The 27038-nt window shown below is 41.7% G+C and overlaps 2 protein-coding genes across 7 annotated transcripts in view; one reads left to right on the forward strand and one right to left on the reverse strand.

Annotated features, from left to right (window-relative positions):
* The window catches only part of LOC124110674 (apelin receptor-like), a 58421-nt gene extending 53879 nt beyond the window's left edge, over positions 1 to 4542 (reverse strand). The window contains exon 1 of the mRNA XM_046470014.2: positions 3774 to 4542. The gene's annotated coding sequence lies outside the window, so the exon portion shown is untranslated. The remainder of the gene's footprint in view (positions 1 to 3773) is intronic.
* LOC124110676 (serine/threonine-protein kinase PAK 3-like) overlaps positions 1 to 23012 on the forward strand; it is a 46793-nt gene extending 23781 nt beyond the window's left edge. For 5 of the 6 annotated variants that reach the window (XM_048387162.1, XM_048387163.1, XM_048387166.1 and 2 more), the window contains 13 exons: positions 3029 to 3105; positions 9071 to 9180; positions 10726 to 10882; positions 11537 to 11598; positions 12461 to 12571; positions 14084 to 14256; positions 15353 to 15539; positions 15964 to 16056; positions 17489 to 17588; positions 18377 to 18473; positions 18737 to 18836; positions 21433 to 21570; positions 22882 to 23012. In XM_048387162.1, the coding sequence (XP_048243119.1) occupies positions 3029 to 3105; positions 9071 to 9180; positions 10726 to 10882; positions 11537 to 11598; positions 12461 to 12571; positions 14084 to 14256; positions 15353 to 15539; positions 15964 to 16056; positions 17489 to 17588; positions 18377 to 18473; positions 18737 to 18836; positions 21433 to 21570; positions 22882 to 22965 (1489 nt within the window). In that variant the 3' untranslated portion in view covers positions 22966 to 23012. Of the gene's footprint in view, positions 1 to 3028; positions 3106 to 6639; positions 6829 to 9070; positions 9181 to 10725; positions 10883 to 11536; positions 11599 to 12460; positions 12572 to 14083; positions 14257 to 15352; positions 15540 to 15963; positions 16057 to 17488; positions 17589 to 18376; positions 18474 to 18736; positions 18837 to 21432; positions 21571 to 22881 lie in introns of those variants that run through there. The other variant, XM_048387167.1, reaches the window with a different exon arrangement.
* Positions 23013 to 27038: the final 4026 nt, after the last annotated feature.

A 27038-nucleotide genomic window follows, 5' to 3' on the forward strand; every position in this document is an offset into this window, starting at 1 on the left:
GTCTGAATATACACAAAAACAGAAAGGTCTCAATATGGTTGTAAAGAGGTCTGAATATACACAAAAACAGAAAGGTCACAATATGTTTGTAATGAGGTCTGAATATATACAAAAAACAGAAAGGTCACGATATGTTTGTAATGAGGTCTGAATATATACAAAAAACAGAAAGGTCACGATATGTTTGTAATGAGGTCTGAATAGACACAAAAGCAGGAAGGTCTTAATATGTTTGTAATGAGGTCTGAATATATACAAAAAACACAATATGTTTATAATGAGATCTGAATATATTCAAAAACAGAAAGGTCACGATATGTTTATAATGAGATCTGAATATATACAAAAACAGAAAGGTCACGATATGTTTATAATGAGATCTGAATATATACAAAAACAAAAAGGTCACAATATGTTTGTAATGAGATCTGAATATATACAAAAACAGAAAGGTCACAATATGTTTGTAATGAGGTCTGAATAGACACAAAAACATGATGATCACCGGAACTGACTACAGACCCAAGTTATCAAATATGTAAATGAGTGTGTCCCTGCACACATTAAAGTAACACATTTTTATCTTGAAATATTGGAGTATATTGTCATACTCTGCTCATTTACGTTCAAAGGATTACACGGACTGGTTTGTGACAACACATGGAACCATACAATCTTCGTCGGTGACAATGGCAGGGCTAACTGCATTTTCCCATGATGCATTTCAGGCATTTTACCCAGACGTGGTTAGTCACGTGATATATCGTTTAATTACAAAAATTATCTAAAACTCCATGGTTACACTACAAGTCGATAATGTTCACATTTCTTTTTGACTATGCACCCATTCCTTCCGATTATTTAATGTCAAACATATAAAAGTCAGAAGGAATGGGTGCATAGTCAGAAAGAAATGCTAACATCAGCATGATTAGTGACCCACCCGAATACCCAAGTTACCCTTCCCAGCCCCTAAAACCAGGCTTCATCAGTAGATATCGCTTGGGTGATATCAAGTGATATATCCTAGGAGATATTGCTACAATGAAATTGCATCACAGTGCTTTGCAGACCATTGTGACATCATCAGTGTCCAACCCAGAATTGAAAATCAATGGGGGACTTGTCCCCCCATCATGTACAAAATAGGGGAGATTTTGAAAAAGTAGGGAGGATAACTGCTTACTTAAAAAATGTCTTATTCTGTATTATGTACTGGAACATCATCATATAAAAGTGTAACAGATCAGAATAAAGAACTGCTTTTTTTTAAGTCACTAGGACCGGGATCGATTTCCCCTTCAGTTTGAGAAGTAATTACAGTGACTGTGGTTTCATCATTGTCTTTTTTAGAACATCTATTTTGATTAAAAAAGTCTGTAATTTTTTGTTTTTGTGCGACATTTTCACTATTCAAAAGCTCGTCTGCAATGACAGTCGGCGATTCATATTGTGTGATTTCAGAAACGAAACGAAAACGAACTAAAATGCTCAAAATTATTTTCAGAACTAGTCAAGATAGAATATTTATTGTCTTTTAACATCTTGTCAAAGGTTTTTGATTACTAAACAACAAAATACAACATAATTTTGATCAAAGTTTTGATACGCTTTCTACTAAAGTAAATTAAATTTTGTTTCCCATGCAAATCCTGTCGATAATTTATTCAGCAACCCAAGGGACATAACTCGTGTTCGAACTTCCGGTTATTATCGATCGGTCTTCGACAGTTGTTTACAATGTTTGCTGTGAACTGTCTTCCTTCGTTAATTGATTAAAGACTGAGTGAGTATTGAATCTAAAGGTAGGGATAAACAGCTGATAAAGTAAGTGACTGTTCAAGAAATGACACTGGCCACAGATCGCGCTTTGAGTTTTTTAGGAGGGGCGATTTGATTTTTTTTAGCGTGAATCGCGCAATTGCCCGGTCTGGGTTGGACACTGCATCATCAGTTACCATGATGTCACAATCAGAAGATCTCTAATCTCTGGAAATGGTTAGCTGTACTTTTTACACACAGACCCTTATTATTCTTGTTTACAAAGTAATACAGGTGGAAGAATCATTTCAATGGAATCACAGCCTTGTATCTTCCAAGTTCAAATATATCACGACTCACTGATAGAAGTAAAAGTACCCTTGGCAAGCCTCAGATATTTGTAACTTTTACAAACCCATATTGATAATATTTAATCTCGGAAGACAATCAGGTGAGATTCTCTATGTAGTAACTCAATGCATTCAAACTGTTGAGGGAGGCACGGGTGGCCCAGTCATCTAAGGCGCCGCAGTTCGCTGTGCAGAGTTGCGTCCCTTGGGCACGCCAGAAACCTATGATTGTGGGTTCGAATCCCGGTTCGCCCCAATTATGTTTCTAGGTTTGTCAGCATCATACCCGTGCTCGTGGGTTTCACCGAAGTGGTAAACATCTGAGACCTGCATCACTTTGGGCTTTCCTCCCACATTAAGTTGACACGCCGTGATATAACTGGAATACTGTTAAAAACGGCGTTAAACCCAACTCACTCACTCACTCACTCAAACTGTTGAGGGTGTACAATACATAGTTCATAGGCTCAGAACTTTTCTACAACCCCTCGTAAGTGTGTGACCTGAGTGTATTAGTGTGTACACTGTACTCAGTGATGTGGGTGGATGCACACCAGTTTCTCTCAGTGCTCTGTCTGCCTCAAAGTTTAATTACAGTTCTCACAAATTACACACTTATGGGAAGTGATAAAGCTGTACAGCTACTTTTCCTAAGGAGATCCCATAATAGGCTTGGTACCCAGCACTCTATTGCTTGTCATAAGAGGTGAAAAAATGAATAAGGTGGTCAGACTGTGCATGCTTGATTGTTGGCTGTGCACCCCAATGGTGTGGTTATTTCTCATTATGTCCCCCTCTGGCCAGGCTTCGGTCATTAAGAAGCCGCTGTGATAAGCCAGGAGTATTGCTGACCGTGAGGTTAAGCAATATGCTCACTCGCTCTCTCACACTCACTCACTCACTCACTTCTGTTTCAGAGAGTCCTCCATGCCGCAGGAGTACAAGCCGCTCCCTAAGGAGCCGGAAGAGAGAAGAAAGATGAAGACACCTAAAGGTAAAAACCCCTTGACCCTTTCTTTCACTGCTAGAGAAAAGGTAAAACCCCTGACCCTTTCTTTCACTGCTAGAGAAAAGGTAAAACCTCTGACCCTTTCTTTCTACGCCAGAGAAAAAGTAAAACCCCTGACCCTTTCTTTCACTGCTAGAGGGAAGGTAAAACCTCTCTCCCTTCTCACCGCTAGAGAAAAAGTAAAACCCCTGACCCTTTCTTTCACCGATAGAGGAAAGGTAAAACCTCTGACCCTTTCTTTCACCGCTAGAGAAAAGATAAAACCCCTAACCCTTTCTTTCACTGATAGAGGAAAGGTAAAACCCCTGACCCTTTCTTTCACTGATAGAGGAAAGGTAAAACCTCTGACCCTTTCTTTCACCGCTAGAGAAAAGGTAACAGATTTTTATCTGTTTGGAACAAACTGATTATAAGCAATGACTATTCAATGATGTAATCCCAACCAAATCTGAACCGACTGAACACTCAAGTTAGAATGTTTTTAATGCAATGACTCCTCCTGAGCATGCCTAATGAGCTTTGATGCTACTAGAGATATACTCGTCCACATTGACTATATTAGAGAGCATACTTATGTCCTACTTATGGCACAGTGTCTCTCCAAAAAGACAATGATACACAAGCATACACATCTACAATGAAAGTATACCTACCTTGTGGTAGATGTATCAGTGAGTACGTCCCTCGTTGCCATGGTGTCGACAGGATTAGGAGTATCAGTAAGTAAGTCCCTGGTTTCCATGGTGACGTCATGGTAGGCGTATCAGTAAGTAAGTCCCTTGTTTCCATGGTGTTGACAGGACAGGAGTATCAGTTAGTAAGTCCCTGGTTTCCATGGTGACGTCATGGTAGGCGTATCAGTAAGTAAGTCCCTTGTTTCCATGGTGTTGACAGGACAGGAGTATCAGTAAGTAAGTCCCTGGTTTCCATGATGACGTCATGGTAGGCGTATCAGTTAGTAAGTCCCTGGTTTCCATGGTGACGTCATGGTAGGCGTATCAGTAAGTAAGTCCCTGGTTTCCATGGTGTTGACAGGATAGGAGTATCAGTAAGTACATCCCTGGTTGTCATGGTGACATGGTAGGAGTATCAGTAAGTCCCTGGTTGTCATGGTGTCATCAGGGTAGGAGTATCAGTAAGTCCCTGGTTGTCATGATGTCGTCAGGGATGGAGTATCAGTAAGTCTCTGGTTGCCTTGGTGACGTCATGGTAGGAGTATCAGTAAGTAAGTCCCTGGTTGTCATGGTGTCCACAGGTTAGGAGTATCAGTAAGTAAGTCCCACACTGTAGCAGTGCCAGAGTCTGGAGTGTGTTAATTAACAGCCAGCCAGCTGTGGTGGGAGTAGCAAGGGCACTTAAATAAGCTGCTACTTCCTTCCTAGTGCTGACTCCAATGTACAACACTTTGCAGGATGTAAAACTCCCACAGACAAAGAGCTAGCCTGATATGTGGTGATGTATATATAGATGCTGCTGACAGCAATACGATGACTCACTGTCACTGCTAGGGTTTGTATTAAAGTATGATATGCAAGTAGGAGTAACCAACTGTCACAACACAGGTGTTAATTAGAGTAAGTACGGTATGTAGTTGAGAATAACCTGATTCACTGTGACAAGGGTGTATATTAGAGTAAATACGGTATGTAAGTGGGAGTTACCAACTGTCACAACACAGGTGTATATTAGAGTAAATACGGTATGTAAGTGGGAGTTACCAACTGTCACAACACAGGTGTATATTAGTGTAAATACGGTATGTAAGTGGGAGTTACCAACTGTCACAACACAGGTGTATATTAGAGTAAATACGGTATGTAAGTGGGAGTTACCAACTGTCACAACACAGGTGTATATTAGTGTAAATACGGTATGTAAGTGGGAGTTACCAACTGATTGTGACAGCAATGTTTTACGTTGGAGTAAGTATGGTATGTAAGGGAGAATAACCTGACTCACTGTCACAAGGGTATATGTCAGAGTAAGTACTGTATGTAAGGGAGAATAACCAACAGACTGTCACAACAAGAGTGTATATTAGAGTAAATACGGTATGTAAGTGGGAGTAACCTGACTCACTGTCACAAGGGTATATGTCAGAGTAAGTACTGTATGTGAGGGAGAATAACCAACAGACTGTCACAACAAGAGTGTATATTAGAGTAAATACGGTATGTGGCTGGGAGTAACCTGACTCACTGTCACAAGGGTATATGTCAGAGTAAGTACTGTATGTAAGGGAGAATAACCAACAGACTGTCACAACAAGAGTGTATATTAGAGTAAATACGGTATGTGGCTGGGAGTAACCTGACTCACTGTCACAAGGGTATATGTCAGAGTAAGTACTGTATGTGAGGGAGAATAACCAACAGACTGTCACAACAAGAGTGTATATTAGAGTAAATACGGTATGTAAGTGGGAATAACCTGACTCACTGTCACAAGGGTATATGTCAGAGTAAGTACTGTATGTAAGTGGGAATTACCAACAGACTGTCACAACAAGAGTGTATATTAGAGTAAATACGGTATGTAAGTGGGAATAACCTGACTCACTGTCACAAGGGTATATGTCAGAGTAAGTACTGTATGTAAGGGAGAATAACCAACAGACTGTCACAACAAGAGTGTATATTAGAGTAAATACGGTATGTAAGTGGGAATAACCTGACTCACTGTCACAAGGGTATATGTCAGAGTAAGTACTGTATGTAAGTGGGAATTACCAACAGACTGTCACAACAAGAGTGTATATTAGAGTAAATACGGTATGTAAGTGGGAGTAACCTGACTCACTGTCACAAGGGTATATGTCAGAGTAAGTACTGTATGTAAGTGGGAATAACCAACAGACTGTCACAACAAGAGTGTATATTAGAGTAAATACGGTATGTGGCTGGGAATAACCTGACTCACTGTCACAAGGGTATATGTCAGAGTAAGTACTGTATGTAAGTGGGAATAACCAACAGACTGTCACAACAAGAGTGTATATTAGAGTAAATACGGTATGTAAGTGGGAATAACCTGACTCACTGTCACAAGGGTATATGTCAGAGTAAGTACTGTATGTAAGTGGGAATAACCAACAGACTGTCACAACAAGAGTGTATATTAGAGTAAATACGGTATGTAAGTGGGAATAACCTGACTCACTGTCACAAGGGTATATGTCAGAGTAAGTACTGTATGTAAGGGAGAATAACCAACAGACTGTCACAACAAGAGTGTATATTAGAGTAAGTACTGTATGTAAGTGGGAGTAACCTGACTCACTGTCACAAGGATGTATATTAGAATAAGTACGGTATGTGGCTGGGAGTAACCTGACTCACTGTCACAAGGGTATATGTCAGAGAAAGTACTGTATGTAAGTGGGAATAACCAACAGACTGTCACAACAAGAGTGTATGTTAGAGTAAGTATGGTATGTAAGTGGGAATAACCTGACTCACTGTCACAAGGATGTATAATAGAATAAGTACGGTATGTGGCTGGGAGTAAACCGAGCCTACTGTTAGTGTGACACAGGTCCAGGATGGAGCTGCAACAGTCACATGGAGCTCTAGTCGCCATGACCACCAGACACCGATAGTCCACATGACCACCAGACACCGACAGTCCACATTACCACCCAGCACCGATAATCCACCATTATGTTAGGAAATGTTAGGCACTTCACAGCAACCCTGAAGCGAAGAAGTGGTAAGGTTGTACCGTCAGTCAAGCATCTGTATGTAGGATTTGAATATTTTTTCTGTTCGGATATATTTGGTGAAGATGTAATTCTCACGATGCTGTGTTGTTGTTTTTGATAATGCTGTACATCAATTAAATTTTGGCAGCAAAGTAAATCATCAATGAAAATATCTTTTTCATTTTTATAAGAAATTTGAAGGTATATATGTATTTCCGGGTAATTGGGAAGTGGCGAAAGTAGTTTCAGTGATCTGAATTTGATGCCTATGATTACAAGAGACTTAAGTACCAGTAGTTATTAGGAAATGGTTGCGGTCCATTCTGTATTAATTTCGTATGGTAGGAGTTCATGCAGGGTTGTTTTAATAAGATGTTGTTTTAGATTATGATGTGTGTAAACAAACACAGCAAGAAGGAAGTGCATGTGACACAATGGCAGAGCTCCGCGACACACAAGGGAGAAATCAGGTTATACACATGTATCATGTAACCCTGTCCAATTAGTTGGTCAGGCGCTGGTCTCTAGTCATTGTATCCACAGTACACTTGTAGCACCAAGCACGGATGAAATATCACACGAACACAGATAGAAACTGGCACTGGCCTCCTAGTGTCTTAGCTATACTATAGCTTTTCATCCTTGATTAGCTGGAGCATTATATTTATATTCTATTATGATGAAGCCTGTGACTAAGGTTGTGAGGTATTACCAATATATCAGTAAATTGAGGTTCATTCTTTCCACGATACGTACCACAATATCACTTTTTCATGCTCGATATATCAAGTGATTTCAAATTGGGATTTTTATCATGTGTTTAATGTTATATACTTGCAAAATGCCTTCACTTCCCAGGAGCGAGCATCCAAGATGGCTGCGTATTTGTTGACTGAGTAAACATTATGTTGTACCAGCATCTTGTTTCGTTCCATTTATGAATTTCAGTTCATACCTTAATGTAACAGATTGCCTCTGAATTAGAAATTTAAAATTATGCAATATATCGTGATACGTATGCAATATGGCCTTGTGCATTGCAAAATATTGTGATACACTTTAAACCTCCAATCCCATCCCTACCTGTGACCCATTCTCTACTATGTAGTTTCAGGCCACTCAAATGTACTATGAAATATGCCACTCAAAAGAAATGAAGGATGGGGCAGGGTGAGCAGTTGCCCCCCTGGATTTGTTTTTATAGAAAACAGTTTTATTTGAATCATGAAAATACAAGTTGGGGACAAGTGATACTTGTACAAATATTTGCCCCCCTTGTCAAAAAAAAGTTAATTACGGACTTGTGTGTGGAGATGATGTGCTGCAGGGACGAAATTAGTGTTTTGGTTGGTTGTTTAACGCCGCACTCAGCAATATTCCAGCTATATGACGGTCGTCTGTAAATAATCGAGTCTGGGCCATATAATCCAGTGATTGATATCATGAGCATCGATCCACGCAATTGGGATCGATGACATGCATCAACCAAGTCAGCGAGCCTGACCACCCGATCCCGTTAGTCGCCTTTTACGACAAGCATGGGTTGTTGAAGACCTATTCTACCCTGGAATCTTCACATGTCTGAAATTAGTGATGTTGTGGTGATCAAATAGGGGTGCCATGTACCCGTGAAGATCTTGATTAGTATAGGTCTTCAGCATCACATGCTTGCCTTGAGAGGCGACGAATGGGATTGGATGGTTAGTCTCGCTGACTTGGCTGATACATGTCATTGTTTCCCAATTGCATAGATCGATGCTCATGATGTCAATCACTGGATTGTCTGGTCCAGACTCGATTATTTACAGACCGCCGTCACATGGCTGGAATATTGCTGAGTGCGGCGTTAAACAACAAACAAACAAAAGGAGTGCAATGATATGGAGGGCCAATAGGTACCTCGATATGCCGGAATAACAACACATTGGCCATGAACTGAAAAGAAGCAAAGTCTCGTACATGAGGCTCACTTCAGTCGTCACTGGTAATAGCAACTTTTGAAGCCATTTCAATCCCTTCTCGGAAAACAAGTTTATCAACAGGGCACAGTTTGGATACGACAGGATAGGGTTGTAGTACTGTTTATATAATACTGCATGTATAATACTGTATATATAATACTGTATGTATTGTGTATTGTGTTGACAGCCTTGAGTCTGAATGCAGTTTTTATATATCGTTATGAGCAAATATACTCACAGGCTAATCTGTTTGTAGTGCAACAATTAATAACATTTTTTTTCATTTCAGGGAACAAAATTGCAAAGCAGAAAGAAAATGAAAAGCCAGTCATATCAGCCCCTTCCAATTTTGAGCACACAGTTCATGTGGGCTTCGATCCTCACACTGGAGAGTTTACGGTAAGTGTGGGAACCATCACGTGCACATTGAGGTGGGGTGAGCTTCGATCCTCACACTAGAGAGTTTACAGTAAGTGTGGGAACTATCACATGGACATTGAGGTTGGGGTGGGCTTCGATTCTCACACTAGAGAGTTTACGGTAAGTGTGGGAACTATCACATGGACATTGAGGTGGGGTGGGGTGGGCTTCGATCCTCACACTAGAGAGTTTACGGTAAGTGTGGGAACTATCACATGGACATTGACTGGTGTGGGGTGGGCTTTGATCCTCACACTAGAGAGTTTACGGTAAGTGTGGGAACTATCACATGGACATTGAGGTTGGGGTGGGGTGAGCTTCGATCCTCACACTAGAGAGTTTACAGTAAGTGTGGGAATTGAGGTGAGATGGGGTGGTCTTCGGTTTACGGTAAGTGTGGGAACTATCACATGGACATTGAGGTGGGGTGGGGTGGGCTTCGATCCTCACACTAGAGAGTTTACAGTATGTGTGTGAACTATCACATGGACATTGAGGTGAGGTGGGGTTGGCTTCGATCCTCACACTAGAGAGTTTACAGTATGTGTGTGAACTATCACATGGACATTGAGGTGGGGTGGGGTTGGCTTCGATCCTCACACTAGAGAGTTTACAGTATGTGTGTGAACTATCACATGGACATTGAGGTGGGGTGGGGTTGGCTTCGATCCTCACACTAGAGAGTTTACAGTAAGTGTGTGAACTATCACATGGACATTGAGGTGAGGTTGGGTGAGCTTCGATCCTCACACTAGAGAGTTTACAGTATGTGTGTGAACTATCACATGGACATTGAGGTGGGGTGGGGTTGGCTTCGATCCTCACACTAGAGAGTTTACAGTATGTGTGTGAACTATCACATGGACATTGAGGTGGGGTGGGGTTGGCTTCGATCCTCACACTAGAGAGTTTACAGTAAGTGTGTGAACTATCACATGGACATTGAGGTGAGGTTGGGTGAGCTTCGATCCTCACACTAGAGAATTTACAGTATGTGTGGGAATTGAGGTGAGGTGGGGTGGGCTTCGGTTTACGGTAAGTGTGAGAATAATCACATGGAGGTGGATGTAGGATGGGGTGGCCATGTATTACCAGGGTTACTGTCCTTGACTTTTCTCCTTCCAGTATTTGTGAAAAAACATCAGTAGTAACTAAGTTGTGAGGTAGCCTAGTGTTTTAAGTTTTTAAGTGTCCAAAGACCTGGATTTGATTGCCCACATAGGTACAAATGTGCCCCTTCTTATGCTTCGGTTTGAACATGATATTTTCCTAGGGGAGCATAGGTTTGTTTATTTTTTTTAGTGAAACTATAGATGTTCTCTAAAATATTTGCAAACAGTATCTAGTGTCAGGTTTAATAAAAAATATTTTTTAATGGATGTCCCGTACAAAACTTCAAAGGTACGTCTTTTAGGTCTGCATTATTATATACTATAGGATTTTCTAAAACGTTGTGTCTTGAGGTTTTAACAGATATTTTTCAACAATATTCCCCACACATTGCTGATGATGATGATGTTACAGGGGATGCCAGAGTCATGGGCGCGACTGCTGCAGAACTCCAACATCTCCAAGATGGAGCAGAAGCGGAATCCGCAAGCTGTGCTGGACGTGCTCAACTACTACGAGACATCCAAGGACGTGAAGGAGTCCAAATACATGCTCAACCTGAAACCAGCAAGTGAGTCCATCATCACTTGAAAATGTCAGAAAAATAATACTTCATCTTAGACAACTGTATGGATTCTGGGCAATACTAGCTCCCAAGTATCCCCAATTTGTCATGGGAACCAGCTGCAGAGTCTAGTCGGTTTGTTTGTTGTTTAACGCCGCTCTCAGCAATATTCCAGCTATATGACAGCGGTCTGCAAATAATCAAGTCTGAACCAGACAATCCAGTGATTGACATCATGAGCATTAATCCATGCAATTGGTATACGATGACATGATCAACCAAATCTGTGAGCCTGACCACCCGATCCCGTTAGTCGCCTCTTTCGACAAGAATAGTTACCTTTCAAGGCAAGAACGGGTTGCTGAAGACTTATTCTACACCAGATCTTCACGGGTAGATTTCACAAGTAGGCAATGGGATGGCCTAGTGGTTAAAGAGTTCACTCGTCATGCCGAAGGGCACGGGTTCTATTCCACACATGGGGCCATTATGTGAAGCCCTTTTTGGTGTCCCCTGCCATGATATTGCCGAAACAATGCTAAGCATGGCGTAAAACCATTCTCCCTTCACAAGTGAGATTGTTCTGTTCAATGTGTACACCACTCCACAGCTGTTACCATGGTTACACATTGCTATGTTCAGTTCTGTTCTCTTATTCAGGTAGTGCTTCCACAAAGTCGAACCTGTCTGATAAACTCTCGTCTCCCGTAGTACTCACACAGGTATGTATTCAGCTTTAGCTTCTGTATATTCAACTTCTGGGTTCACCCCAGGGAACAAATGGATGCTGCAGCTGGATTCTAATCATACGGACACTACTCAAATAAAGTTAAGGATCACCCGATTCTTTCCTATTACTTTAGTTAACTTAATCTGTAGGGGTGACACAATACAGCAAGGTCACATTATGATACTTATCACGATACATAGGTCACGAAATGATGCGTATCACGATACATAGATCACGAAATGATACATATTACGATATCCATATTTACGTCAAATTGTGTGGAAACTTTTAATACGATTAATACTTCAGAGCAAGTTCAATAGGTAAAGGTAGCTGCAGACACATGTTCGCAGGGCTGGGCAATTTGATTCTGTTCATTGTTTTTGGATCAACTGCATTAATTAATCAATCATACAATATTCTGTTTTCTGAGCTAAGTACTACTAAAGTACTACTTAACTTTGAATGTTTTATTTCACGTTTTGAAAACATTTGTATTTTTAACATGGTTTTTTTTCGAAAAAAACATATTTTACTTCAATTTTTATCAGAGTTGTCATCTTTGCCTTAACTGTCAGACTCTCTATGTAAAATAGCATTCATTGAACATTTTGATCAATTACTTACAACATGACCTTGTAAGCATCCCAGCTTCAGGATGTTCAGTGATATTCCTTGGTGAAGGACGTTGATGTTTCATCGTCATCCATCACTTGTAATCTACAGTGTCCATTATGGACTTATATGTCAGGAAAGTGAACTTGGTGAAAAACTCCAGTTCGAATCAGTGTCAGTCTTGCATATGAGTAGCTTCAATCCGTTTCTCTTAGGAACCATTAACTTGGATTTTGTGGGATACGTTTCAGTCGAAGGAGCAGAATTCGGCAACCCCCACCCCCAGTGAGGAGGAAGAAGAGGAACCCCCACCCCCCATAGCTGCCCGGCCCGACAAGACCAAGTCGATAGTGAGTCTCACCCTGATACTAGGGGCGGTCGGGTAGCCTAGTGGTTAAAGCGTTTGCTCGTCACGCCGAAGACCCAGGTTCGATTCCCGACATGGGTACAATGTGTGAAGCCCATTTCTGGTGTCCCCCGCCGTGATATTGCTGGAATATTGCTAAAAGCGTCGTAAAACCATACTCATTCACTCACTCACACTGATACTACCTTGATAACCCAATGTATTATATCCAGGGCTGGCTAAAAAGATTGATAATCAGAATTATCATTGATGTGAAGAAATTTTAACGATTATAGATATGAAAATTGTGTCATCGATAATATCTTACATAATCTATTGTGATGAAGTTTTAATTACCGAAGCAGACTTGTTATGTCCATTGCCAAAGACAGAAAGCAACTCGTTTCGTTACATCTCAAATGTCCACAAAGTAATCCATGCATAAATGTGTCACCACTCAACAGTGACGTGAAATATGTTGTTTTGTCTCTGAGCTTTTAGATATTTGCTCAAAGTTACTTTTTGATTTTTATCGATATTTAGTTAACGATTATCGATTTCTAAGGTCGAAATCAGCCCTGATTATATCACCATTCTATTGTGTAAATACCCATATTCCACGTGGGTACAATGTGTTAATCCCAATCCTGGGGTCCCCAGACTTGATTTTGATGGAATATTGCTAAAAACTGCATGAACCTACAGTCACTCTCTAAATAGGGGCGGTCGGGTAGCCTAGTGGTTAAAGCGTTCTCTCGTCACGCCGAAGACCCGGGTTCGATTTCCGACATGGGTACAATGTGTGAAGCCCATTTCTGGTGTCCCCCGCCGTGATATTGCTGGAATATTGCTAAAAACGGCATAAAACCATACTCACTCACTCACTCTCTAAATACCCAGGCCCAGTTCCACAAATCTGTCTTAGGTGACTGTTGTAAATCAGTGTAAATGTATAGGAGTTAAGATTGTCTTAGCGCTGGACCATTTCGCAAGAACACCTGCAATTTAATCCTAAATATGAACTAACCTGACCTAGGTAGATGTTTAATATTCATTTATCTGCCTTCTAATTGTCCATCTCCAACATGATAATGTTAATGTAAACATTTCTGTGGCATTGAGTTATTAGGTTTGTGTCGATATTCATAAATTATTATCGATACAGTATCTACATGAAATATTCACCAAGCATCGATATTGTGATATACGATGACATCCCTAGTTCTTGCCTGCATCAGCCAGTAGAATGCCAATTCAGGACTAACTAATAAAGCTTACAAAATACATCTTCAACTTTCACAAGTTGTATAACTATGTTTGCTTTTTGCTATGACGGGACGGTCGGGTAGCCTAGTGGTTAAAGTGTTCGCTCTTCACGCCGACGACCCGGGTTCGATTCCCGACATGGGTACAATGTGTGAAGCCCATTTCCGGTGTCCCCGGCCGTGATATTGCTGGAATATTGCTAAAAGCGGCGTAAAACCAAACTCACTCACCCACTCACCTTCTGTTTCAGTACACAAAACCAGTAGAAGATGAACATCCAAATGAGAAAAACTCCGACAACAAAACTGAAAAGCCAAAAAAGAAGAAGATGACCGATGAAGAAATCATGGAGAAACTTCGTACAATTGTTTCACTGGGCGATCCCAATAGGAAGTACACCAAGATGGAGAAGATTGGCCAGGGGTAGGTGATAAGACAGGACATACACGTCTCCTCCAGCTTGTTTTGTCATTGATTGTTGGGGGAGTGGGTGAGCCAGTTGTGTATGCTGGGGTGCCCGATACCTATGGTTGTGGGTTCGAATCCTAGAATCGCCATAATTATGTTCTAGGTTTGTCAGCACCATACCCATGCTCGTGGGTTTCACCAAAGTGGTAAACATTTCAGACCTGTGTCACCAGGCTTTCCTCCCACGTAGAGATTGTTAAGTGACTGAAATACTGCTCAATGTGGTGTTAAATCCAACTCACTCATTCAATACATGTAGAAGGGGCACGGGTGGTTCAGCAGCATTAGAAATTGGCACTAGTTCTGTAGTCCTTGCCAAACTGCCCAATAGTTAGGTATGATAAGGACTAGTAGAAATTTGCCATTTTTAAGGGTTTTGCTATATGTTATCATTATAAGGACTAGTGGACTAAATATGTTAGTTTCTACCCCTGTCCAGTCGTCTCACGGGCCACAGTTCGCTGTGCAGAGTTGTGTCCCTTGGGCATGCAAGAAACCTAGGATTGTGGGTTAGAATCCCGATTATTTTTCCAGGTTTCTCAGCACCATACCCATGCTAGTGGGTTTCACTGAAGTGGTAAACATCTAAGACCTGCATCACTTAGGGCTTTCCTCCACATTAAGCTGACATGATATAACTGGAATACTTTTAAAAGCAACGTTAAACCTGTAGAATGAGAATTCCATCCGTCAAAACATGAAACCTTTTGTGGAGGCTTTTGTCCAAAAGATAGTGTAAAATCAGGTGAAATTAAGCAATGCTTGTGAAGGAATAAGCTTGACTCCTGAGAGTTTCTTGGGCTCATTCCTGTCCAACACTGCAACACAGGCATAAAACATGTGGCGTAGTCATAGTCCAGTGTCTTCGTTTGAAATTTGCCCCTTTATATCTATATCCATCCAGAAGCAAGTGGGTACCCGGTAGGATGAGTTGGTAACATGAATGCCAAACTGTGGTCCTGCCTGAAAGGTTTACAAGCTTATTGGATGTCTTCCTAAAGTATAGTCCTGTCACCAATTCTTGGAGATAAATCTATTGTGTTAATTCCAGAGCTTCGGGCACAGTATACATTGCCATTGAAGTGGCGACGGGGCGCGAAGTTGCCATCAAGACCATGAACCTGTCTCAGCAGCCGAAGAAGGAACTGATCATCAATGAGATCCTCGTGATGCGGGAGCACCAGAACCCCAACATCGTCAACTACCTGGACAGCTACCTGGTCGGGGAGGAGCTCTGGGTAAATGCAGCAGTACTGTAGTTCATGGAGTCAGTCTCCTGCTTTATAGGAACTGACCGTTTTATATTCGGAGGGGGCTTAGAATATGTTTGTTTTTAATAATGTGTTCTCAAAAATCCTGAAAAATAATTTCTCAGGTTTTGCAGAAAAAATAAACTGTTCACCAGTTTTCGAAATAAGTGCCTGCCCGTAGGCCTGTGGCAGATAGATCTCTTGTCAGGCCTGTGGCAGATAGATCTCTTGTCAGGCCTGTGGCAGATAGATCTCTTGTCAGGCCTGTGGCAGATAGATCTCTTGTCAGGCCTGTGGCAGATAGATCTCTTGTCAGGCCTGTAGTGTCCAATGTGTATGGGTCCTTATGGCCTACAGTAAATTGGTCTGTGATTTTGCTCACTCAACGCTCACTGTGGTTGACACATTCCAGGTTGTTATGGAGTTCTTAGCTGGAGGATCACTAACTGATGTCGTCACGGAAACATGCATGGATGAGGGCCAGATTGCTGCTGTTTGTCGAGAGGTGAGTTGTCAAGGGGTGGGAAGAGTCCTTCCTCCTGTATTGGGCACGGAGTGATGAGGGGTCAGGGACTGGTTCACTGATGTCAGGGATGGGATGATACACAATGATGTGATAAGATACGTCTTCCCAATAGTGAGATTAGGATACGATACATATCACAATAGTGAGATCAGGATCCGATACGTATCACAATAGTGAGATCTGGATAAGTAACGTATCACAATAATGAGATCTGGATAAGAAACATATCACAATAGTGAGATCAGGATACGTTATGTATCACAACAGTGAGATCAGGATATAATATGTGTCACAAGAGTGAGATCAGGATACCATACATATCACAATAGTGAGATCTGGATACGATACGTGTCACAAGAGTGAGATTAGGATATGACACATGTCTCAAGAGTGAGATCAGGAGGTCAGTGTCACCAGTGTGGTCATGGTACAGTACATATGTGTTATGAATCACCACAAAAAGGGAATATTAGTACTGGAAACATGTATGTTTTTCCTCCAGAATACAAAGATTGTTAATGTCATGCAAGTGAGCAAAAAAACGTCCAGGGGCGCGGTTGGCTCAGTCGTCTCAGGCGCCGCAATTCGCTGTGCAGAGTTGCATCCTTTAAGCACGCCAAAAACCTATGAATGTGGGTTTGAATCCCGGTTCACCCCGATTATGTTTCCAGGTTTGTCAGCACCATGCTCATTGGTTTCACCAAAGTGGTAAACGTCTGAGACCTGCATCACTTCGGGCTTTCCTCCCACATTCATCTTAACTGACTATAAAAGTCCAGTTACCACCCTTACCGAACTAGGCTGTTATTATGGCGTTACATTTTGGCTGGACTAACGAGTCTATGCATAGTCCAATCAAAATCGCGCACCGAAATCGAAATCCAGTTTGTAAACTGTTGTGCAGATTTCGGTCGATTGCAGGATTTGCAGAACATGTGCACTGCCAACTTGTTGTCAGCAGATATTTTCCAAATCATCTCATGTTTTAAGTCAAGGTGCTCACGTGATTTGATGCATTTCGTGATGTAAGACCCCTTTAATCACAATATAGATCTTGATTATCAATCAGATCGTCCTGACTGGGTCCCACCATTTTGTGTGAAGCAAACGCAAGAAATGCGAGAGGTGGAATCTGATTGGTCCATAGGAGAGGCTTAGAAGGGACAAAACCGGTAATAGCCACTGGTGGCGCTACGATCGAGCCCAGTAATTCCAGCCAAGCTCGGCAAGCGTGGAAACTGGACTTTAAAAGTCAGTTCACTCTCTTGCTTCGGGAAGATGTCCCACATTAAACTGACAGGCCGTGATATAACTGGAATATTGTTCAAAGCGGTGTTAAACCCAACTCACTCACTCACTCACTCAAGTCAGTCTATGCATGGAACCCAGCAGTGTCTGTTTCTTCCCCCAGTGTCTGCAAGCCCTGGAGTTCCTGCATGAGAACCAGGTGATCCACCGAGACATCAAGTCCGACAACATCCTCCTCGGCATGGACGGCAGCGTCAAACTGAGTATGTACATCTCCCCCTAGTTTCAGGGTCACACGAGTCTGTCGGGTGGACAAATTTATTGAACTAACTGAACACAAAGCTGTGTTCCTTGTTTACATATTGTAGGGAGTGTGTTCAATACTGTAATTTCCACTCTATTTGGTGATAAACGTGACAAAAGACGCCCTAAAGGACAAAAAGGCTACTGTCAAACTCACTGTCAAGTATACATCTTGTTGATCATTTAGATCATTCTGTTTTTAAATCTCCTCTGAAGCGGAAATAATCCCAGCTATAGTGTTGGGGTCGGGTAGCCTAGTGGTTAAAGCGTTCGCTCGTCCAACCGAAGACCCGGGTTCGATTCCCGACATAGGTACAATGTGTGAAGCCAAATTTTGGTGTCCCCCACCGTGATATTGCTGGAATATTGCTAAAAGCGGTGTAAAACCATACTCACACACTCACTGTTGGAAAAGTTTGCTCATAGAATAACTCGACCCGTGAAAATCCAGGCTAGAATAGGTCTTCAGCAACCCATTCTTGCCGTAAAGATGACTAGCGTTGTCATGAGAAACTACTAACGAGATTGGGTGGTCAGGCTCGCTGACTTGGTTGATGCATGTCCTCGTATTCCAATAGCTGGGACGGATGCTCATGATGTCAATTACTGGACTGTCTGGTTCAGACGCGATTATTTGCTGTAATATTGCTGAGTGCGGAGTTAAACAACAAACAAACAAACAAACAAACAAATAAATTTATATGGAGATAAAGAGACATGATGACATCTGAGATTGTTTGTCTTTCAGCTGACTTTGGTTTCTGTGCTCAGCTGTCTCCGGAGCAAAGCAAGCGGTCCACCATGGTGGGCACACCCTATTGGATGGCTCCAGAGGTTGTCACCAGGTACTCCAGCATGGAAACATCATTAAGCTTTGGGCCTATTGAAAATATGCGTTCCTCCTGACACACAAGGGATGGGTTAAACTTGGAAGTACTAGCAAGTACTCTGTTGTCTGTAAGGGGCGACACTTGATCAGTGTTTATGTTTAAATTGTTACTGTTTGAGATTGTTACTTAAATGTAGTTGTCCTACTCCAGCTGTCTTGGTGTTTGGAGCACATGATGGTTCTGAGTGACTTTCACACATGAGGGTCTGTGTGTTTCAGGAAGCAGTATGGGCCTAAAGTTGACATCTGGAGTTTGGGTATCATGGCCATTGAGATGATTGAGGGAGAACCACCCTACCTGAATGAAAACCCACTCAGGGTAAGTCCACTGAATTGTACAGTCCCGAGACGTCCGACCTATTTCCCTGTACAGTCCTGGGATGTCAGACCTATTTCCCTGTACAGTCCCGAGACATCCAACCTATTTCCCTATAGTCCCGAGACGTTCGACCTATTTCCCTATAGTCCCGAGATGTCCGACCTATTTCCCTATAGTCCCGAGACGTCCGACCTATTTCCCTACAGTCCCGAGATGGCGACCTATTTCCCTGTACAGTCCCGAGACGTCCGACCTATTTCCCTATAGTCCCGAGATGTCCGACCTATTTCCCTATAGTCCCGAGACATCCAACCTATTTCCCTGTACAGTCCCGAGACATCCAACCTATTTCCCTGTACAGTCCCGAGACATCCAACCTATTTCCCTATAGTCCCGAGATGTCCGACCTATTTCCCTATAGTCCCGAGACGTTCGACCTATTTCCCTGTACAGTCCCGAGACGTCCGACCTATTTCCCTATAGTCCCGAGATGTCCGACCTATTTCCCTGTACAGTCCCGAGACGTTCGACCTATTTCCCTGTACAGTCCCGAGACCTCCAACCTATTTCCCTATAGTCCCGAGATGTCCGACCTATTTCCCTATAGTCCCGAGACGTTCGACCTATTTCCCTGTACAGTCCCGAGATGTCCGACCTATTTCCCTGTACAGTCCCGAGATGTCCGACCTATTTCCCTGTACAGTCCCGAGACATCCAACCTATTTCCCTGTACAGTCCCAAGACATCCAACCTTTTTCCCTATAGTCCCGAGATGTCCGACCTATTTCCCTATAGTCCCGAGACGTTCGACCTATTTCCCTGTACAGTCCCGAGACGTCCGACCTATTTCCCTATAGTCCCATGACGTTCGACCTATTTCCCTGTACAGTCCCAGATGTCCAACCTATTTCCCTATAGTCCCAAGCAGGGGTCCGGAAAATTTAAAATCCCAATCGGACATTTGCATTTAGGCCACGCCCCCTTCAAATAGCGTATTTTAGTACGACTTTCACACATTACAAGTTTACGTTTTCATAATATGATGAATTATGAATTATTTCAATTTAAATTGTTTAATTCACCGGACAATTAATAACAAATAATATCATTTTAGATTTACATGGAAAACATACGTTTGTTTCTGTTATAATAACGATCTGTTAACGTAGTGAACGGTCTAATTAATATTCATGAGTTATATTCATGAGTCTGCTCAAGTGTACACTTTGTAACATTTGGATCGAGACTATTATCCCATATTTGGTTATCACGTGACCTCACGGGAAAAGTTTTTTTTTAAACTAAAGATTTTTTTAAAAACAAGACAGATAATTTAATCACAAATACTAAAATATCGTTGATAGCAATAGTTATTTGAATACGTTTTTCATCTGTACTTAATTATTGACCATAAAAAAATTGGATATCGATCGTCCGTGAAAGCAAAATGGCGGTCAATCAAGATTCAATATACGACTAGCTACTGAAAACAATCAAATCTGCAAATCCTCATTGTATGTCAACCAAGTGAAAGTCGTTAGCCACGACTTACAAAATGATCGTCCAGACTTTGAGGGTTTGGCAGATCTGCTCGACTGATCTGCATCGGTCGACTGGCTGTCGTCACGCTTTCGCTTCTTGTCTGAGGTTACGTATCGTAGCATTGTGAGGATAATGAGGTACATCGATGATGCAAGGTATTAATGTACAGTTGTAAACACCTTTCACTCAAATTAACAAGATGTTCTCAGTAATTAATCCTCGATTAATCGGTGTCAACTCAGTTTATTGCCTATTACAGTGATTGACCGATTGGACTATCATGTACCTGTACGATGTATTTACAGCAATCAAAACAAACAAGGCTTGTCAGTGTAGTTAATCTTCATTGTGTTGCAACTGCAGACAGAAACTGCTCAGTCCTAACTGTTGATCATGTCCGGTCAAAATTTAAGAATGTCCGGACAATACTTTTTAAAATGTCCGGTAAGCAATATTTTAAAACGGACATTTGAGATTCCCAATCGGACATGTCCGGCGCATATGACGGTTTCCGGACCCCTGGTCCCAAGACGTCTGACCTATTTCCCTGTACAGTCCCGAGACGTCCGACCTATTTCCCTATAGTCCCAAGACGTCTGACCTATTTCCCTGTACAGCCCCGAGACATCCGACCTATTTCCCTGTACAGTTCCGAGATGTTCAACCTATTTCCCTGTACAGTCCCGAGATGTCTGACCTATTTCCCTGTACAGTCCTGGGATGTCCGACCTATTTCCCTGTACAGTCCCGACAATGCCTAAGATCTGCATCTTAAATATCTAGGTTAGTAATGGTCTTCAACAACCCATGCTTATCATGAGAGGTAGTTAGGCTCGCTGACTAGTCTATGTCATAGTATCCCAATTTTGTAGATCGATGCTCATGATGTCAATCACTGTATTATCTGGTCCAGACTCGATTATTTACAGATCACCGTCATATAGCTGGAATATTGTTGAGTGCGGCTTTAAACAACAAACAAACAAACAAACATAGATGTGGATGTTGTAGAAGCTGTCTTGTTAAGTATTACCTCTTTTTTCCCTGTCATTAGGCTCTGTACTTGATTGCAACAAACGGCAAACCAGAGATCAAGGAGAAGCAGAAACTGTCTCCAGTCTTCCAGGACTTCCTGGACAAATGTCTGGAGGTGGATGTGGAGAAGAGAGCATCGGCTTCAGAACTACTAAAGGTAACTGAGAATTATCTCCTTCTTAATGGGGGTCCCAGTCGTCTAAGATGCTGCGATTCGCTGTGCAGAGTTGCGTCCCTTGGGCACGCCAGAGACCTATGATTGTGGGTTCGAATCCCGATTCGCCTCGATTATGTTCTGCACCATACCCGTGCTCATGGGTTTCACGGAAGTGGTAAACGTCTGAGACTTGCATCACTTCGGGCTTTCCACCACATTAAGCTGACACACCGTGATATAACTGGAATACTGTTAAAAGTGGCATTGGGGGCAGTCGGGTAGCCTAGTGGTTAAAGCGTTCGCTCGACACGCCGAAGACCCGGTTCGATTCCCGACATGGGTACAATGTGTGAAGCCCATTTCTGGTGTCCCCTGCCGTGATATTGCTGGAATATTGCTAAAAGTGGCGTAAAACCATACTCACTCACTCACTAAAAGCGGCATTAAACCCAACTCACTCATTCTCCTTGTTAACATCAATAATAATATTTTTTAACTTATCCTGCATTACTCCCTAATGCATTTAGTAGCTAATACTCAAATGATTCTAAGTGTTCATGCTGAGACACAAAAACAGGTCTAAACAGCAGTAATGTGCTGATCAGCGATGTCACTACTTCTGGGGTCACATGGGAGCTGTGTGATAGGGTAAGCCACACAACCAGTTGGAACAACTTCTTCAGCAGCAAGACCTCATAAGCACTTTCTCTCTATCAAGAACAAGCAGTAAATGCATTAAGGAGTAGTGCAGGATAAGTATGCAAATATAAAAATTATCTAAGATTTTACTAGAATAATAATAATATGAATATGAATATGATTAAAGGCTAGTTGTCAGCTAGTTGAACATGTCTGATATTTTCAATATCAATATAACTTTAAAATTTGACATTTCTAGTAGGCCACAAAGGGCCCTCATCCTACCTACCTTGTCTTTATGTGAGTAGGGGGGTACGGGTGGCCCAGTCGTCTAATGTCCCTTGAATGTGGGTCCGAATCCCGGTTTGCCCCGATTATGTTTCTAGGTTTGTCAGCACCATACCCCTGCTCTTGGGTTTCACCGAAACGTCTGAGACCTGCATCACTTCGGGCTTTCCTCCCACATTAAGCTGACACGCCGTGATATAACTGTTAAAAGCAGCATTAACCCAAACTCACTCACTCACTCAATAATTAGAAACACGTGAGTAGTGAGTAGTATGTGAGTAGTGGAGCTCATAATGTATAACGAATGATTTCACCTGTTCTGTGGACACATCAAGAATTCAATGTAATTTGGGATGCAATTAAACCATGATGTCTCTCTTTCAGCATCCGTTCCTGCGACTAGCAAAGCCATTAGCCAGCCTCGTCCCGCTCATTCTTGCCGCTAAGGAGGCACAGAAGGGACACTGAGTTGTCTCCCTTGACCTCTCGTCCAAATAGGAAACTGCTTTCCACATCTCCTGGAAACAAAGTGGAAACTGAGATTGAGGCTTCTGTCGTTGTACATTGAACTGAAGCGGTACACAGATGAATCTTCTAATGGCTGTGTTTTACGTGATGCTCATATGTTGATCATGTGATTGCTCAGTGGACTGGCTAGATCTGGTATGAAATCGGACAGTTGAGACTGACATAATGGGCCGTAAACAGGCTGTTACTCTGTGGCAGAATGAATGGGTGAATGAATGGCATGTGAACAAGTGCTTCAGGAATTGAAATCAGATTTTTTTCATGTTAGGTGAGATTTTGTTTTTGCGAAATACTGTTTGCGTTTTTAGGAAAATGTATGACTCTTTTGAAAGTCTGCTTCACAAATTTACGAGTCAATTTCTTCATGATATTTTTTTAATTTTTTCTTTCTGCTTGATGCTCAAGAGGTTCATTTGATCCTGCTGATGAAAACATACCAAAGAATTCTCTCATTAAAAGGCCTCATGACAAACCTTAGTTTGCCAAAACATGGCTCACTTCATATCAGTATTCAGAAGATAGAAAGTAACTTTCTATTAGCATCGTTTTTCGTTGTCTATGAAAATCAATACCCTTGATGTCAGCATTTATAGCAACCATTATCAGTATCCATAACAATCCTCTATCTTGAAGTCAGTATCCACGGAAACCAATTGTGTTGATTTCAGTATCCATAACAACCCACTATCTTGTAATCATTTCCCTAGAATCCGCTTTCTAGACGTCAGTGTCCATAGCAGCATGCTATTTCCCAAGCAACCATACATGAGGTAGATGGTTTTGAGATGACATGGGTAGATTCACAGCGGAGTGTTGGTCATCACTTGTTCGACTTGGTTCAAAACACAACAGGGGAACGATAACACTTCACTGTGAAAAACTGAATTGTTAAAGAGAGGATTCATTCAGAAGCAATGTGTGCATGATTGATGTGTGTTCGTCAGCCATTTTCTGTGGCCATCAGATGTATGGATGAGTGGGTGTTCTTTTGTTTGGAGTCATTGTACAAATCTCTCAATATTCAACTGTAGTGTAGTCAATGGACTCATTGAAGACATTCTCCATAGTGGCTTTACACAATCTCATTAAAATCAGACCTTAGTTCTCGCTACCGCTAAACAAAGATCTGAAGACACCCCATTAAGGGTCACGTCAGAACGACCTTTCATCCGACCAATCAGTGCGTCGCTTACCAGATTATGAAAGTGACAGACGGAATGTGATTTCTAATCATGCAATCTCGAAAACTTTATTCCGAACGATAGTTACGGGTTTAATCCATACAATCTAGACCATCGATTAGCCATTCCAGAATTGTTTTTTTTGTTCAGGTTTCAAATTTGTAATCGAGAATTTGTCAAAATATGTTTCGAAGCGTAGGCGCCAATTTGAAATTTGTGCCGTAAAGCACGAGAAAACTGCCTTCTGATTGGTCATTCCATTGGTCGGTCAAAGTTCGCGCTAGGTCGGCTTGACGTGACCCGTAATGGGATGTCCTCAGATCTTTGTTTAGCCACAGCGAGAACTAAGATCTGATTTTAATGAGATTGTGGCTTTACATGTCCAGCAAACCCACCACTTGGTAGTGTCTCAGCTAGATTTAGTTGATGCCTGTTGGGAAGCCCAGATGACCCTTTTTGTTCATACGATGTGGATTGGGTGGACACAGTGATGCTAAGGATGGATCTGAGTTGATTGTCAGGAGGTTCGATTCTTATGATGACCTGTTTGATTGCAGTATATGTATCGTGGCAACATGGAGAATTGTTCATGCTGTCCACCAGTGGTTGAAGGTCATCGTGTCCTGCAGCAATGGTCACTGCTCATGATATCGATCACTTGTTTGTGGACATCGTGTCCTGGCAACACCGATCATTACTCATGATATCGATCACTTGTTTGTGGTCATCATGTCCTGGCAACAATGATCATTGCTCATGATATCGATCACTTGTTTGTGGTCATCGTGTCCTAGCAGCAAGGATCGTTGCTCATGATATCGATCACTTGTTTGTGGCCATCATTTCCTTGCAACATGGATCTATGCTCACGTTTTCGACTACTCTTTTGAGGTCATTTCCTGGCAACCTAGATCCGTGCTCATGCTGTCCACCACTAGTTTGACTGGTCCAGACTGGGCAGGATGTCATGACCTAGCTGAAATATGCTGATTTGGGCAAAGAAGCCCCAACCAGATTTATGAACGCAACTTATTGGTATGGTAGAGATGTACTGGTGACATGTTCTAATGTGTGGTGTCATTTTGCTCTATGTTAATGGTTGCACCATGTAATAAACAAACCGTTTGCTTCAACACTGGGAAGACATGTTTATCAGGCCCATCAACATTTTCTTGCAACTTACATTCATCAAAAGATTAAATACAAATGACAAGACTGGCCCCAGTTTTGCAAACTAAGTCACAGGAATATTGTCTCACTATGGAATATTGTGGCAAGCACTAAGCTGTGTTGGTATTGTCTACAAGATTGGACGACAGAGTTGGTGAACTGAAGCGGTAGGGATGGTAGTGTGAGATTTTTGTCTCTTCACTACTTCTGAGAAAACTGATTATTTGAGATAAATATGCTGCTGAAAGAGTTAGGCCCTTTATTAGAAGGGAACGCTAGGGCTGAATATGCTACTTGAACTTACTCTATGCATTTAGTCAGTGTTGTGAAAGTTGGTATTGTACTTTGTAATCCCATCTTTGCGGTAGATTCTTTCCTTAAAAGCAACATAGGTAGTTTTGTGTCACCTAGATGCTGGTTAGGTTCTGAGACTCGTTATTTCATTTGAAGCAGAATGGGGATCAGTTTACCCACGTTCAAACCAGGAAGACTCATCCAGTCTTGAACTAGTGGCAAGAGATTAACAGTTTCACGTTCTTCAAGGAAACAAGACTTCTTAAGCCAGACAAATTTAATTTTCATTTCATTGTCAGATCTACACTAAATTATGAAAGGTAGGGGTGTTTTTAAAAAGAAGAAGTTATTTTAAGTTTTTATTTCTAATTATATTATGAAAATATGATAGAATCAAACCTTATATTTGCATTTATTTTGCCTGATCGTTTTGGTATTTATATCGAGAAAATCTGTAAGACAGTAAATGAATTGACCTGACCTGGCCTCTGTAAATGTTGCGTTTTCTGTCAACTGCTCCATGAAACAGGTGTTTTAGGCGCTGTTTCGTCACTGAACTTCCAACATGGCTACTGAAAAAGTTCAGCAGGAAATTAACATCTGTTCCTGGTTCCCAGGCAACTAGAATGTTAAACAAACTAAAGTTGTTTGAACTGGTATTACGCCAGGGCATTTTGTATGTCTGTGTTTGGTAAATAAAATTGGAAACACAAATAGTATTTTCTAGACAACTGTCTACATGTTTGTTTTGTTCTAAAACGCTAGTGCTACCAGTATCTTTGTGTGCTAACCCATTCTCTGCCTATCACATAATGTAATCAAACTGTTGTTTCTTTAACCCCATTATGTATAAATTGCCACCATTCATTGACTGATCATAGCAATGTCATGACATCCGCCTCTCTTCATGGCTTCTGTGGCGTCCTGTTTCACTGTCTTTATATCAAGGCAGGCCTTGGTAGCCTCATGTTCAGTGTTATTTGGTTGTCACTGAAATAAGTCTTTAGGTTTACAGCACTCGGACCATTGTAACATGGCTAGTTCATATTCTTGCACTTTCGGGTTAAGATTACTAATCACTAATAATGTAGTTATGTCTCGCGTATACTCATATTGCAACAGCTGGTAAACAAACTTCAAAATGAATCATGGATTGCATTTACAATATTAAGTTGTAAGGCGTGTTATTCCGGGACAAGCTGAATAGCGACTCGTGCCCCCCTCATGGCGTAACAGGATGTGCTTTACCTTTAGCTTTGTACATCATTCCTGACCAACTCGTGTTATTCCGGGACAAGCTGAATAGCGACTCGTGCCCCTCTCGTGGCCAAATTTGCGACTGGGTTCCGTTTAAGCGCAAACGGGCAT

This window comes from Haliotis rufescens, unplaced genomic scaffold, assembly GCF_023055435.1.
Source record: "Haliotis rufescens isolate VD_foot unplaced genomic scaffold, xgHalRufe1.0.p SCAF_67, whole genome shotgun sequence".
Classification (NCBI taxonomy): Eukaryota; Metazoa; Mollusca; class Gastropoda; order Lepetellida; family Haliotidae; genus Haliotis; species Haliotis rufescens.